This window comes from Oncorhynchus keta, chromosome 24 (assembly GCF_023373465.1).
Source record: "Oncorhynchus keta strain PuntledgeMale-10-30-2019 chromosome 24, Oket_V2, whole genome shotgun sequence".
NCBI lineage: Eukaryota > Metazoa > Chordata > Actinopteri > Salmoniformes > Salmonidae > Oncorhynchus > Oncorhynchus keta.
The window spans coordinates 32631260-32645233 of NC_068444.1; the positions used below are offsets into that span (position 1 = coordinate 32631260).

Genomic DNA, 13974 nt, shown 5'->3' on the forward strand with positions numbered 1-13974 from the left:
TGCAGTGCTGAATACATTTTTTAGCCCATGTTACAGACAACTATATCGGTCCGCTAATACACGACTACTAAAGGCTCCATCTTTTAGGGGGTGCTGCAGCACTAGGGGTGTGCCGACATGGCCATACCCATGTTTGTAATCACATCCGTAAATGTTTTAATATGCCTAAGTAGATGTTCGAAAAATACCTCCCTGCATGTTTCTCACTGCAAAAGAAACTGCAGATTAGGCCTGTGTGTGTGTGTCAAATCAAATCAAGTGTTATTTGTCCCATGCTCCGAATACAACAGGTAGACCTTACAGTGAAATGCTTACTTACAAGCCTTTAACTAACAATGCAGTTTTAAGAAAAATACCTTAAAAAAAAGAAAAAAAAGTTAACAAATAATTAAAGAGCAGCAGTAAAATAACAATAGCGAGGCTATATACAGGGGGTACCGGTACAGAGGAGCACCGGTTAGTTGAGGTAATTGAGGTAATATGTACATGTAGGTTGAGTTATTAAAGTGACTATGCATAGATAATAACAGAGAGTAGCAGCAGCGTGGGGGGCAGTGCAAATAGTCTGGGTAGCCATTTGATTAGGTGTTCAGGAGTCTTGTGGTTTGGGGGTAGAAGCTGATTAGAAGCCTCTTGGTCTGTCTCTTCAACTTGCAGCAGGCAGCCAAGTTTGCTGTCACTCAATCAGAATCAGTGGAGGCTGATGAGGGGAGAACGGCTCATAATAATGGCTGGAATGGAGTCAATGGAATGGCCAAGTCAATGGAATGGCCAAGTCAATGGAATGGCCAAGTCAATGGAATGACCAAGTCAATGGAATGACCAAGTCAATGGAATGGCCAAGTCAATGGAATGACCAAGTCAATGGAATGGCCAAGTCAATGGAATGGCCAAGTCAATGGAATGGCCAAGTCAATGGAATTACCAAGTCAATGGAATGACCAAGTCAATGGAATGACCAAGTCAATGGAATGACCAAGTCAATGGAATGACCAAGTCAATGGAATGGCCAAGTCAATGGAATGAACAAGTCAATGGAATGGCCAAGTCAATGGAATGGCCAAGTCAATGGAATGGCCAAGTCAATGGAATGGCCAAGTCAATGGAATGACCAAGTCAATGGAATGACCAAGTCAATGGAATGACCAAGTCAATGGAATGGCCAAGTCAATGGAATGGCCAAGTCAATGGAATGAACAAGTCAATGGAATGGCCAAGTCAATGGAATGGCCAAGTCAATGGAATGACCAAGTCAATGGAATGACCAAGTCAATGGAATGACCAAGTCAATGGAATGACCAAGTCAATGGAATGGCCAAGTCAATGGAATGGCCAAGTCAATGGAATGGCCAAGTCAATGGAATGAACAAGTCTAGGCTTCTTAAGGCTTCTTAACAGCTTCTACCCCCAAGCCATAAGACTGCTGAACAGCTTATCAAATGGCTGGACTATTTGCATTGACCTCCCCTTCGCTAAATTTAACCAAAAAAAGTATGCTGCTGCTACTCGCTGTTAATTATCTATGCATAGTCACTAAACCCCAACCTACATGTACATACTACCTCAATTACCTAGACTAACCTGTACCCCCGCACATTGACTCTGTACTGGTACCCCCTGTATATAGTCTCGTTATTTTTATTTTATTGTTACTTTTTTATTTTTTACTTTAGTTTATTGTGAAAATCTTTTCTAAACTCGTATTTTTCTTCAAACTGCCTTGTTGGTTAAGAGCTTGTAAGTAAGCATTTCACTGTAAAGTTGTATTCGGCGCATGTGCCACATCAAAAACTCCATTGACTCCATACCAGCCATTATTATGAGCCGTCCTCAGAAGCCTCCACTGGTCAGAATCCGCATCAGCATTTCATATTACTTTCTCTAGCCTTGTCCCGATATTTTTGATATTATGCATATTGATAGCTTGATATGCTTAGTCCCATGTGGCCCAGTTGGCAGAGCATGGCACTTGCAATGCCAGGGTTGTGGGTTTGATTCCCACGGGTGGACCAGTATAAATGGAAAATGGATACACTCATTCTCTGGATAAGAGTGTCTGCTAAATGACTAATAATGTTTAAAAAGTCAAATCAGGGGCCTCCTGAGAGGTGCAGTGGTCTAAGGCACTGCATCACAGTGCTAGCTGTGCCACTAGAGATCCTAGTTCAAGTCTGCGACTGGAAGACCCATGGGGTGGTGCACAATTGTCCAAGTACCGTCCGGGTTAGGGGAGGGCTTGGCTAACCGGGATGCCCTTATCCCATCGCGCTCTAGCGACTCCTGTGGTGGGCCGGGCACATGCAGGCTGACATAGTTGCCAAGTGTACAGTGTTTCCTCCGACACATTAGTGTGGCTGGCTTCTAGGTTAAGCGGGCATTGTTTTAAGTGTCGTGTTTCGGAGGACGCGCGGCTCTTGACCTTCGCCTCTCCCGAGTCCGTACGGAAGTTGCAGCGATGGGACAAGACTGTAACTACCAATTGGATACAACAAAAAAGGGATTCAAAATAAATTAAAGTTAAATCCTAGTATCAGGCAGAAGCAATCTAAATGATCATGTGAGGAAAAGTGATCGGAAGCGAGTGGACTCAGAAATAGGCTCTGTCAGAGCAGCAGGATCAAAGTACAGCCCGCCCATCTCTTTACAGACAGGCAAACTAGCCAGTTGAGTTATTTAGAAACGTGCACATATGAATGACTGACATTAGAAAGTTGTGTTCTGACACCTGATTTAAAAAAATATATATATTTTTTATATTGGGTATTGGGTAAATATTGGGTACTGTAGAGCTCTTTCAAATTCAACTGCTAATATGTTTAACAAAATACAGTATGGTAAACCACTTCACTGTGTAGCTTAATTACATTTTTCTAAAGTCGTCCACTCTCTCTAGAAACTGCCAGAGAGACACTTTGAGATGACACCGCCGTGTGGGCGTAACATGCCAGAAAGTGCAGGCGCATCAGCATCACAACAAAAGTGGTCCGTGAAGCAGGCGGACTAGTGAAACTACACAACGATTTTATCCAGTTCACATTTGAGACTGCATTTGTCAGTCTTTTACTTTGTTCATTCCACTCGGTAGTTACGAAGCGACATCGCAATGGCTTTGAACAAGAACAATTCAGAATCCGGAGGCGTCATTATCACCAACAGTGAAAGGTAACGTTGGATAGCTAGAGCTAGCTTGCTCACACTAGCTAGCTAATGCTCTTCAGTCAACCTGAGCAAGCCAGCCGTAGTAGACGCACAGAGTTTCTTAACACAGATACGGAACATCGCTAGACTTCTGTGAACGCTTGCGAAGCAGACTAAACAGACCAGGCCGGGGTTTGGGGGTTGGAGAAGTCAATGAGAGAATTGAAAAAATATTAATTGGTTGTTAATTTTCATGAAATGTAAAGGCACCACCTAGATTCGTGCCAATGTCTTAAGTATTTGAACATGTTATTACTCCAACCTCGTGAAAGTGACAAACTGACACGTTTTTATTTTCGTCAAAAACGACTTTATATCGAAGGAGTGCCTTTGAGTTGACGGTTTACACATGCGCAGTTCAGCGTGAGACGAGCCTAACGTGTCTATGCGCATGAGCTTCGCTCGCCAACATCGCCATGACTTCGCCTTCAAGCGTCATCCGGAATTTCTATCCAAAAAGCAATTCCTTCATGTCTTCATACTGTACCGTCTTTGGTAGAGTTACGTTAGTTAGCTGTGTCGATGGGGGGGGAATCTCCTCGTCCTCTCTTCACCTCCTCAAAACCCATTTGGAGGAGAAGGCCAGAGGGGAAGAACCTAGGAGTATGCAATTGAGATTCTCCCTATGTAGCTAGGCAATGTCTAGCTATGTAACGTTAGTTAGCTTTCTGTGTATTTTACGAGCTAGCCATTCAATGTATTGTAGCTATTGTAGCTTTGACATTGCGTATTATTTCAGGCACCTAGCAAACTAGCGAATAGATCTTGCCTTGTCAAAAACTTGGCCAGGACTCAGAAGCTAACTCTTGCATAATGATGACAATCAAATCGTGTGTTGACTGTGTCAGTCTCACTTCAGCTCATCAGTTTAGGTTGAGTTTATGCCGCGTTCAAAACAACTGGGAACATCGGAGAAGAAAATAAACGACCTCTGAACGGTCATCCAACTCTAGCATCTTTCTAGAACTCTGACCTGAAGATCACTGAAGTCATGATTTGAACCTAGTCTTATTCTTCCTATTGTGAATTTCTGGCAGACTAGACCCTTTTTGGCATATTGCTGCCTTTCTCAGTTTGGAATGTGCATTCCACATTGTGACAAAAAAAGAAAATAAAGGGGAATAGCAAAAACTTAAATTGCAGCACCATCTAATCCTGCACCTATACACTGTCCCCACTACCCAATCCCACTACTCAGTGTTGTAAAAATACTTTAAAGTACTACATAAGTCGTTTTTTTGGGGTAACTGTACTCTACTGTTTATATTTTACCTCACTACTTTCCTAATGGAAATAATGTACTTTTTACTCCATACATTTCCCTGACAGCCAAAAGTATTCATTACATTTTGATAGGAAAATGGTCAAATTCACACACTTATCAAAATCTCTGGTCATCCCTACTGCCTCTGATCTGGCGGACTCATTAAACACAAATGCCTTGTTTGTAAATTATGTCTGATTGTTGGCTATCTATACATTAAAAAAACAAAAACATTGTGCCGTCTGGCTTGCTTAATATAAGGAATTTGAAATTATTCATGCTTTTACTTTTGATACTTAAGTATATTTGAGCAATTCCATTTGCTTTTGATACTTAAGTATATTTAAAACCAAATACTTTTAGACTTTTACTCAAGTGTTATTTTACTAGGTGACTAACTTTTTCTTGAGTCATTTTCTATTAAGGTATCTTTACTTGTACTCAAGTATGACAATTGGGTACTTTTCCGTCCACTTCCCCTACTTGGCCCTAAACGATCCTACAGTAGGTCGTCAGTCTGGGAGGATGGAACCCCCTTCTCCCAAACTCTCCTGTAGATCTTCTGCACTAAAATCTCTCACAATCAAATATCTTTGCTGCTGCAACTACCAGATCTATCTTCTGTGATTTTGGCTCCATCAGTGCATTGCAGTTGATCACCATGGCTATAAATGCAAGAAATCCAACCTTACTAAAACTCATCCTCTCTGTCTCTCTCTCTTCAAGCCTACTCAATTGGGGGCTCGGAGAAGCCTAACTCACCCTTGGGCTATCCTCTACTCTTTATTTTTATTTTTTTATTTTTTTTTCACCTTTATTTAACCAGGTAGGCTAGTTGAGAACAAGTTCTCATTTGCAACTGCGACCTGGCCAAGATAAAGCATAGCAGTGTGAACAGACAACACAGAGTTACACATGGAGTAAACAATTAGCAAGTCAATAACACAGTGGAAAAAAATGGGCAGTCTATATACAATGTGTGCAAAAGGCATGAGGAGGTAGGCGAATAATACAATTTTGCAGATTAACACTGGAGTGATAAATGATCAGATGGGCATGTACAGGTAGAGATATTGGTGTGCAAAAGAGCAGAAAAGTAAATAAATAAAAACAGTATAAAAACAGTATGGGAATGAGGTAGGTGAAAAAGGGTGAGCTATTTACCTATAGACTATGTACAGCTGCAGCTACTCTCTTCACTGCCTCAGCATATTAAGTTTTCTGCCCCACTCAAACTCTGGCAATCTCAACCTGTCTCTCTCACAGGGCATTTTGGATCCCCAGTTGCATGGGCACCCCCACGGTTGACATCGGGCTTTCTCTATCGCAACTACACTCCCTCTGACTTTGCCCTCCTGCACATTTCTCACATCGTGAGATATCCTGTCTACACACTGCTGCAACATGTCTGAATCCTTGGCACCTAAAGCACCGAAGCTGGTTTGGAACATAGGGCCCTGACAGAATAGCAACTACAACCTGACCTTATCAGGAAGAAACACTGTCAAAGCTCAACAAGACAGACTGGGTATTCTCTGTCTTGCCATTGCCACCGGGTCTACTTCTCACCAAACGGCGGGTGTCACAAACACTAAGAATATTAATTTGATCCACCTCTACACTCAACGCTACTCCACTAATCACTAATCATGCCGTTTTCCCGTAAATACGCGTTACGTATCTGCCATGCGGTCATGGCAGGTAAACGTATTAAGGTGTTGTAACTAACTGTCTAGCCAGCCACTAGTGTGTCACCAAGCCTAAGCCTATTACAGCCTACTAGCTCTTTACTGGAGATGAGCAATGGATCACTTATGGTAACTGACCAACTCGGACAGTTGCACAATGCCCCCCTGATCTCATAAGCATGCTCTTTTTAAATGTTTTATTTTTATCTGTGGTTATGGAAAATAATAATTGTCATGTTAATTTAGGTAAATGAACACTGAATTGACTTGCAACATCAAAATGATATGTTGACAAGTTTGTGTGTGTCATCAGTGTGTTGATGAGCTATGAGAACGTGGAGCTTGTATTCTGTGAAGCTGAGTGCCTGCCTGATGCCTTCAGGAAGAGTAAGAAGGGGAGCATCTTCCTGACCCCCTACAGGGTAAGAGGAGACACACTTCTTTACCGTGCACATTTTTCAAACACCCCAACCCAGTCCCTAACCCTATAGGCACTAGATATGAAAGAAAATGATGAGTGTAATCCGGGTTGTCTGTCCCCAGGTGATCTTTGTGGCGAAGGGGGGTCATGATGCTCTGCTGTCCTTCATGATGCCTTTCTACCTGATGAAGGGCTGTGAGGTCAAACAGCCTGTCCTGGGGGCCAACTACATCAAAGGCACAGTCAGCGCAGAGCCCGGAGGTGTGTGTGTGTGTGAGAGGATGAGACTGACTGTATACCATTACACCTCAAAGAACTTCACACTGTCAGTAGCAGAGAAACATAAATCAAATAAAATTGTATTTGTCACATGCGCTGAATACAACAGGTGTAGTAGACCTTACCGTGAAATGCTTGCTTACAAGCTCTTCACCAACAATGCCGTTAGGAAAATAGTAACGAAAATATTTACTAAGTAAACTAAAGTAAAAAATAATTAACACAATAAAATAACAATAATGAGGCTATATACAGGGGGTACCGGTACCGAGTCAATGTGTGGGGGTACAGGTTAGTCGAGGTAATTTGTACATGTAGGTAGAGGTAAAGTGACTATAATAAGTACATTTATGAGACATACCTAGCCAAGGACCACTTCTGTGCTTAAAATGGACTTAGAAGGAAAGTCTTCTTGATCTCCCTGCCAAACCTTGGAGGAACAGGCTCGCTTTAGTTAAAACATATTCCAGATTTTAATATTTTATATTTTGAAAGAGTTAACTGTACTTCTATCACGATCTCAGGAGGCTGGGAAGGCTGTGCCACCTTTAAGCTGGTGTTTGCTGCTGGAGGAGCCATTGAGTTTGGACAGTGCATGTTACAGGTCGCTGCACAAGGTGAAGAACTTTGGAGCTTTAATCTTTGACCATTTTACCCAGTGACCAGCTCCTTTTGAAATAGCTAGTTTAAATGGATGTTTCCCCCTCTCCTCTTCCCCTGTGCAGCATCCAGAGGGCAGCCTGTGAGTGGTGGCTTTGGGGGCTGTCCGTACATGGCCAACGGGGCATATGCCTACCCTCCTCCCCCAGCCAATGGGTACCCGGCGGGACCCCCACCCGGGTACTCCTACCCCAACCCCCCTCCGCCAGGTACTGACCAGACACGAAGCCGACTGTTGTCCCCCTTTTAATGTTTTGTACTTGTCCAATTGAACTTTGAAAAATAGTTTAATCACAAAAAACAGTCCATGTATTATTGCATCTCATATCTAACCACTGTCTGTTTCTTTCCAGATGCATTCTACCCCAACCCCGCCCAGTTTGATGGCCCTGCGGCCTACATGCCCCCTCCTCCCTACTCCGCTCCCCTGGGACAGCAGGCCCCCCACAACCCTGACCTGCCCTCCACACCTGCAGGTCAGAATACATTTGGGTTCTCGCTTTCTCTCCTCTCTCTTTCTCTCCTTCCCCTCGCTCACACTCTCCTTTTCTTTCTGTCTAACTCACTCTTGCAAAGTTCCTTCATCAGTGATAGTTTTAATTGGCGTGATGTGAGCGATCCCTTGCTGCCAAAGCATTAAATAATAGGACAATTAATTAACTTGCTTCTCTCCTCCCCCAGCCGAGGCAAAGGCAGCAGAGGCAGCAGCCAGTGCCAGCTGTGCCACACTCCCTCCCGTCTACCTACCACAGGTACACCTGTTTACCACCTTTTTACCATTTTACCTCTGTAAATCTGACTTTATCAAATGCACATAGATAACATTTCACATTAGTAGGGTATGGATTTTCCCCATTATATTTAAATTGTTGGCCCAGTAGCAGGTAGGAGAGGCAGGGTCATCAGGACAAGTCATGACCACAGTAAAATTCCACGTAGCCTTTTGAGTCACGTAATCTCCTTTTTATGTACTCTGGACATGATTTGGTAGTACCCAATTTGCTAACTACCATCAGTTTGCTAATGGCCTGGTACTCAGGGCTTTATTGTCCCGTTATACAATACATCGCCTACTGCATATTACACATGGCACAGAAACATAAAAACTGATTTAAGATGTCTGGTACATAATTGGTCGAGTCTGTACTCCAAAATATAACAAATTCTAGTAATCGTCTTTGAGGGAGGACTGTATTATCATGCATGGACTGGTTACCTTATGCTACGCTCCAAACATTCTATATATGATTCTGGGGAAGGACATAAAGGCCGAGGCAGGCTTACAATTATAGTGAAATTGCAAATTCCCTAGTAATAGGGATTTTAAAAAATATTTTCATAATTAATAGGCTGAAGCGAGACTTTTTAGCTTTATACCGTGCATTTCCATCTCCTCTCTCTCCTACATTCCTTTCTCAAGCAAGCAGAGAGTTGGACTGTCAACAGTCAAATTAAATGTTTCCTTGTGAAAACGTAATACTATCGATGTGAAGCACTGGGGGAGCTGTAGGAACAGGGTTGGCGAGCCTATGGCGTACAGAGCACTGGGGGAGCTGTAGGAACAGGGTTGGCGAGCCTATGGCGTACAGAGCACTGGAGGAGCTGTAGGAACAGGGTTGGCGAGCCTATGGCGTACAGAGCACTGGGGGAGCTGTAGGAACAGGGTTGGAGAGCCTATGGCGTACAGAGCACTGGAGGAGCTGTAGGAACAGGGTTGGCAAGCCTATGGCGTACAGAGCACTGGGGGAGCTGTAGGAACAGGGTTGGAGAGCCTATGGCGTACAGAGCACTGGGGGAGCTGTAGGAACAGGGTTGGCAAGCCTATGGCGTACAGAGCACTGGGGGAGCTGTAGGAACAGGGTTGGCGAGCCTATGGCGTACAGAGTTTGGCAGAATATCACCTGTCGTGCAGCGAGAGGCTGCCTGCTCCTCAAACGGTGGTTGATGCATGGAGTGAAATATCCAGAGTAGCCTACCCAGCATGATTGAAAAACAAGCCGTGGGAAAGCGGCCTCCATTCGCTATTCGAGTGCATACGTCTTTTCTTTTGACACTGTTTCTGCCATTCTAAATCAAAACACATTTTTACATATTAGTTAAGACTAAGTTGAGAATCGTCTGTCGGATGAAAATATGATCACTTGATGAGAGAACAACGTGTGCAGCCTGAGGCAAGGAACAGAGTTTAAGCTTTTTTTTTAATGACTTTCTCAAATCATCAATAGCCTATGGGTCGCATCATGTTGCCCATATATGTTTGATTTCAAAGATCTAAGGTTTGTATCATTCACAACTGAAGTTGCCAAATACCTCTAAATCTAGTGTATAGGACTTGTTTCAAATGATCACTTATGCTCAACATAGCCACTTCATATGTACACTCTATCCAGAATGAAAAATATCCTTTGTATTTTATTCAACTAAGTTCAATTATATTATTCTTAAAATAAAATCATATAAAATAACAGCATGTGACTTATAAGCATATATCGTCCTCTAAATGAACTAGCCTACTTATAAGCATATATCGTGCTCTAAATGAACAAGCCTACGTATAAGCATATATCGTCCTCTAAATGAACTAGCCTACGTGGTCCTTCTGTAGCTCAGTTGGTAGAGCATGGCGCTTGTAACGCCAGGGTAGTGGGTTCGATCCCCGGGACCACCCATACGTAGAATGTATGCACACATGACTGTAAGTCGCTTTGGATAAAAGCGTCTGCTAAATGGCATATATTATTATATTATTATTACTTATAAGCATATATCATCCTCTAAATGAACACGCCTACTTATAAGCATATATCATCTGCTAAATGAACAAGCCTACTTATAAGCATATATCATCTGCTAAATGAACAAGCCTACTTATAAGCATATCATCTGCTAAATGAACAAGCCTACTTATAAGCATATATCATCTGCTAAATGAACAAGCCTACTTATAAGCATATATCGTCTGCTAAATGAACAAGCCCACTTATAAGCATATATCATCTGCTAAATGAACAAGCCTACTTATAAGCATATATCGTCTGCTAAATGAACAAGCCCACTTATAAGCATATATCATCTGCTAAATGAACAAGCCTACTTATAAGCATATATCATCTGCTAAATGAACAAGCCTACTTATAAGCATATATCATCCTCTAAATGAACTAGCCTACTTATAAGCATATATCGTCCTCTAAATGAACAAGCCTACGTATAAGCATATATCATCCTCTAAATGAACAAGCCTACTTATAAGCATATATCGTCCTCTAAATGAACAAGCCTACGTATAAGCATATATCATCCTCTAAATGAACAAGCCTACTTATAATCATATATCATCCTCTAAATGAACTAGCCTACGTATAAGCATATATCATCCTCTAAATGAACAAGCCTACGTATAAGCATATATCATCCTCTAAATGAACAAGCCTACGTATAAGCATATATCATCCTCTAAATGAACAAGCCTACGTATAAGCATATATCATCCTCTAAATGAACAAGCCTACGTATAAGCATATATCATCTGCTAAATGAACAAGCCTACTTATAAGCATATATCGTCCTCTAAATGAACAAGCCTACTTATAAGCATATATCGTCCTCTAAATGAACAAGCCTACTTATAAGCATATATCATCTGCTAAATGAACAAGCCTACTTATAAGCATATATCATCTGCTAAATGAACAAGCCTACTTATAAGCATATATCGTCTGCTAAATGAACAAGCCCACTTATAAGCATATATCATCTGCTAAATGAACAAGCCTACTTATAAGCATATATCGTCTGCTAAATGAACAAGCCCACTTATAAGCATATATCATCTGCTAAATGAACAAGCCTACTTATAAGCATATATAATCTGCTAAATGAACAAGCCTACTTATAAGCATATATCATCCTCTAAATGAACTAGCCTACTTATAAGCATATATCATCTGCTAAATGAACAAGCCTACTTATAAGCATATATCGTCTGCTAAATGAACAAGCCTACTTATAAGCATATATCGTCTGCTAAATGAACAAGCCTACTTATAAGCATATATCATCCTCTAAATGAACAAGCCTACTTATAAGCATATATCATCTGCTAAATGAACAAGCCTACTTATAAGCATATATCATCTGCTAAATGAACAAGCCTACTTATAAGCATATATCGTCTGCTAAATGAACAAGCCCACTTATAAGCATATATCATCTGCTAAATGAACAAGCCTACTTATAAGCATATATCGTCTGCTAAATGAACAAGCCTACGTATAAGCATATATCATCCTCTAAATGAACTAGCCTACTTATAAGCATATATCATCTGCTAAATGAACAAGCCTACTTATAAGCATATATCATCCTCTAAATGAACTAGCCTACTTATAAGCATATATCATCTGCTAAATGAACAAGCCTACTTATAAGCATATATCATCTGCTAAATGAACAAGCCTACTTATAAGCATATATCATCTGCTAAATGAACAAGCCTACTTATAAGCATATATCGTCTGCTAAATGAACAAGCCTACTTATAAGCATATATCATCCTCTAAATGAACAAGCCTACTTATAAGCATATATCATCCTCTAAATGAACTAGCCTACGTATAAGCATATATCATCTGCTAAATGAACAAGCCTACGTATAAGCATATATCATCCTCTAAATGAACACGCCTACGTATAAGCATATATCATCCTCTAAATGAACACGCCTACGTATAAGCATATATCATCCTCTAAATGAACAAGCCTACGTATAAGCATATATCGTCCTCTAAATGAACAAGCCTACTTATAATCATATATCATCCTCTAAATGAACATGCCTACGTATAAGCACATATCATCCTCTAAATGAACACACCTACGTATAAGCATATATCATCCTCTAAATGAACACGCCTACGTATAATCATATATCGTCCTCTAAATGAACACGCCTACGTATAAGCATATATCATCCTCTAAATGAACTAGCCTACAGCCTATGGCACGGAGCATAGCCAGATAACATGCAGTCGGCCAACTCGTATTCTGTTCTTCTGAAATACAATTTCTTCATATCCTAATGAGTTGAGGGCCTGGACATGCTAAACGTTTATGTTAATTAGCCGTCAATTACCGTGAGACCAGCACGTCTTTTGCATGACAACAACCAGCAGACAGAATGTAATGACGGCTACAGCCCGAAATCAGACACAGACAGGTTGGAGAAACCAGGCAAAGCAAATGCCAAATGTTATCCTGCTATATCCAGCATAGGAACTGACAGGGTATCAGATAAGCATAGTATCAATGTAGCACTTTAATCAAATGGGTTTAACTCAGTTGATTTTGTCCTCCGTACTGTGTATATCTGTAATAACGCTGAGTTTTTCTCCTCTTCTCCAGGACAAACCTCCCCCTTACTCTCCTACTGAGGACAAGAAGACCAAGTAGAGCATCGGTATCTCGGCTCCCACGGCCTCTACCAACCCAACTCTCCATCCCTATGATGCGTTTCCTCCTCCATTCTCCTCCTCTGTCTCTTCTGCCAACACCTCCTGTCTACCTGGCTCCCTTTTGAATCCATCCCAGCTTTCTCAAGCTTGTGTACAGGCAGTTCCCTTCTACCTGAGTTCCACTAAACAATTATATCATACCCAGCTGACTTTAACTAAACAGTGTAACGTACAGCTCTTCTAGAGTGGTTGATGATATGATTGTAGCTTGTTTGGGCCCTAAGCTGTCAGGAAACAGGGGATATTAGGTTCAAGTTGAGGTTTAGTACTAGTCTTGGGTACCTGCCCTTTTCTGTGTTAGCCAACCCTACATTTTCTTGCCAGACATGACAACGGCAAGTTGGCTGAAGTAGAAACGGGCAGGCTGAAGGTTTAGCAGGTTGTTTTGATGGGAAAGGGATTTGTTTTCTAAGACGACCTATCAAACTGGACTGAATGACGTTTTTTCTTTGCTAATCTATCCAGTGGCTAGCGAAAGTCTGTATTGTTGATTATTTATTTATTTATTTTCTGTACAGGATTTTAATGTGACTACTTTAAATATGAGAGCATAGCAGTAGATCATTGGACCAGGTCTCTGTTGAAAAATACATGTTATTGCAATGAGACTAACCTGAATAAAAAAAGGTTAAAAACAGAACAGTTGGTGAACTTTGACATATATGGTACACATCTGAAATGATACCCTTGTATATAGGAAATATGGTGTCATTTAAGACTCATTCATATTACAGTTCATATAAGGAAATCAGTAAATGTTCAATAAATAAATTGGGCCCTGATCTATGGATTTCACATGACTGGCCAGGGATGTGCCAGGGAGGGCCTAGGCTCACACGCTTGGGAGCCAGGCCCAGCAAATCAGAATAACTTTTTCATTCCACAAATGTGCTTTATTACAGATAGAAATACTCCTCAATTTCATCAGCTTTCTGAGTGGCTGGTCTCAGA

At 41.3% G+C, this 13974-nt stretch overlaps 1 protein-coding gene across 1 annotated transcript; it reads left to right on the top strand.

The window, feature by feature from the left end:
* The first annotated feature begins 2901 nt into the window (after window positions 1-2901).
* Window positions 2902-13663, top strand: wbp2 (WW domain binding protein 2). The gene is made up of 8 exons (XM_035734477.2): window positions 2902-3162; window positions 6464-6572; window positions 6694-6832; window positions 7375-7467; window positions 7576-7719; window positions 7864-7986; window positions 8192-8262; window positions 12914-13663. Exons 1-8 carry the CDS (start codon window positions 3104-3106, stop codon window positions 12959-12961), a joined length of 786 nt encoding a protein of 261 aa, XP_035590370.1. The 5' UTR covers window positions 2902-3103; the 3' UTR covers window positions 12962-13663.
* Window positions 13664-13974: the final 311 nt, after the last annotated feature.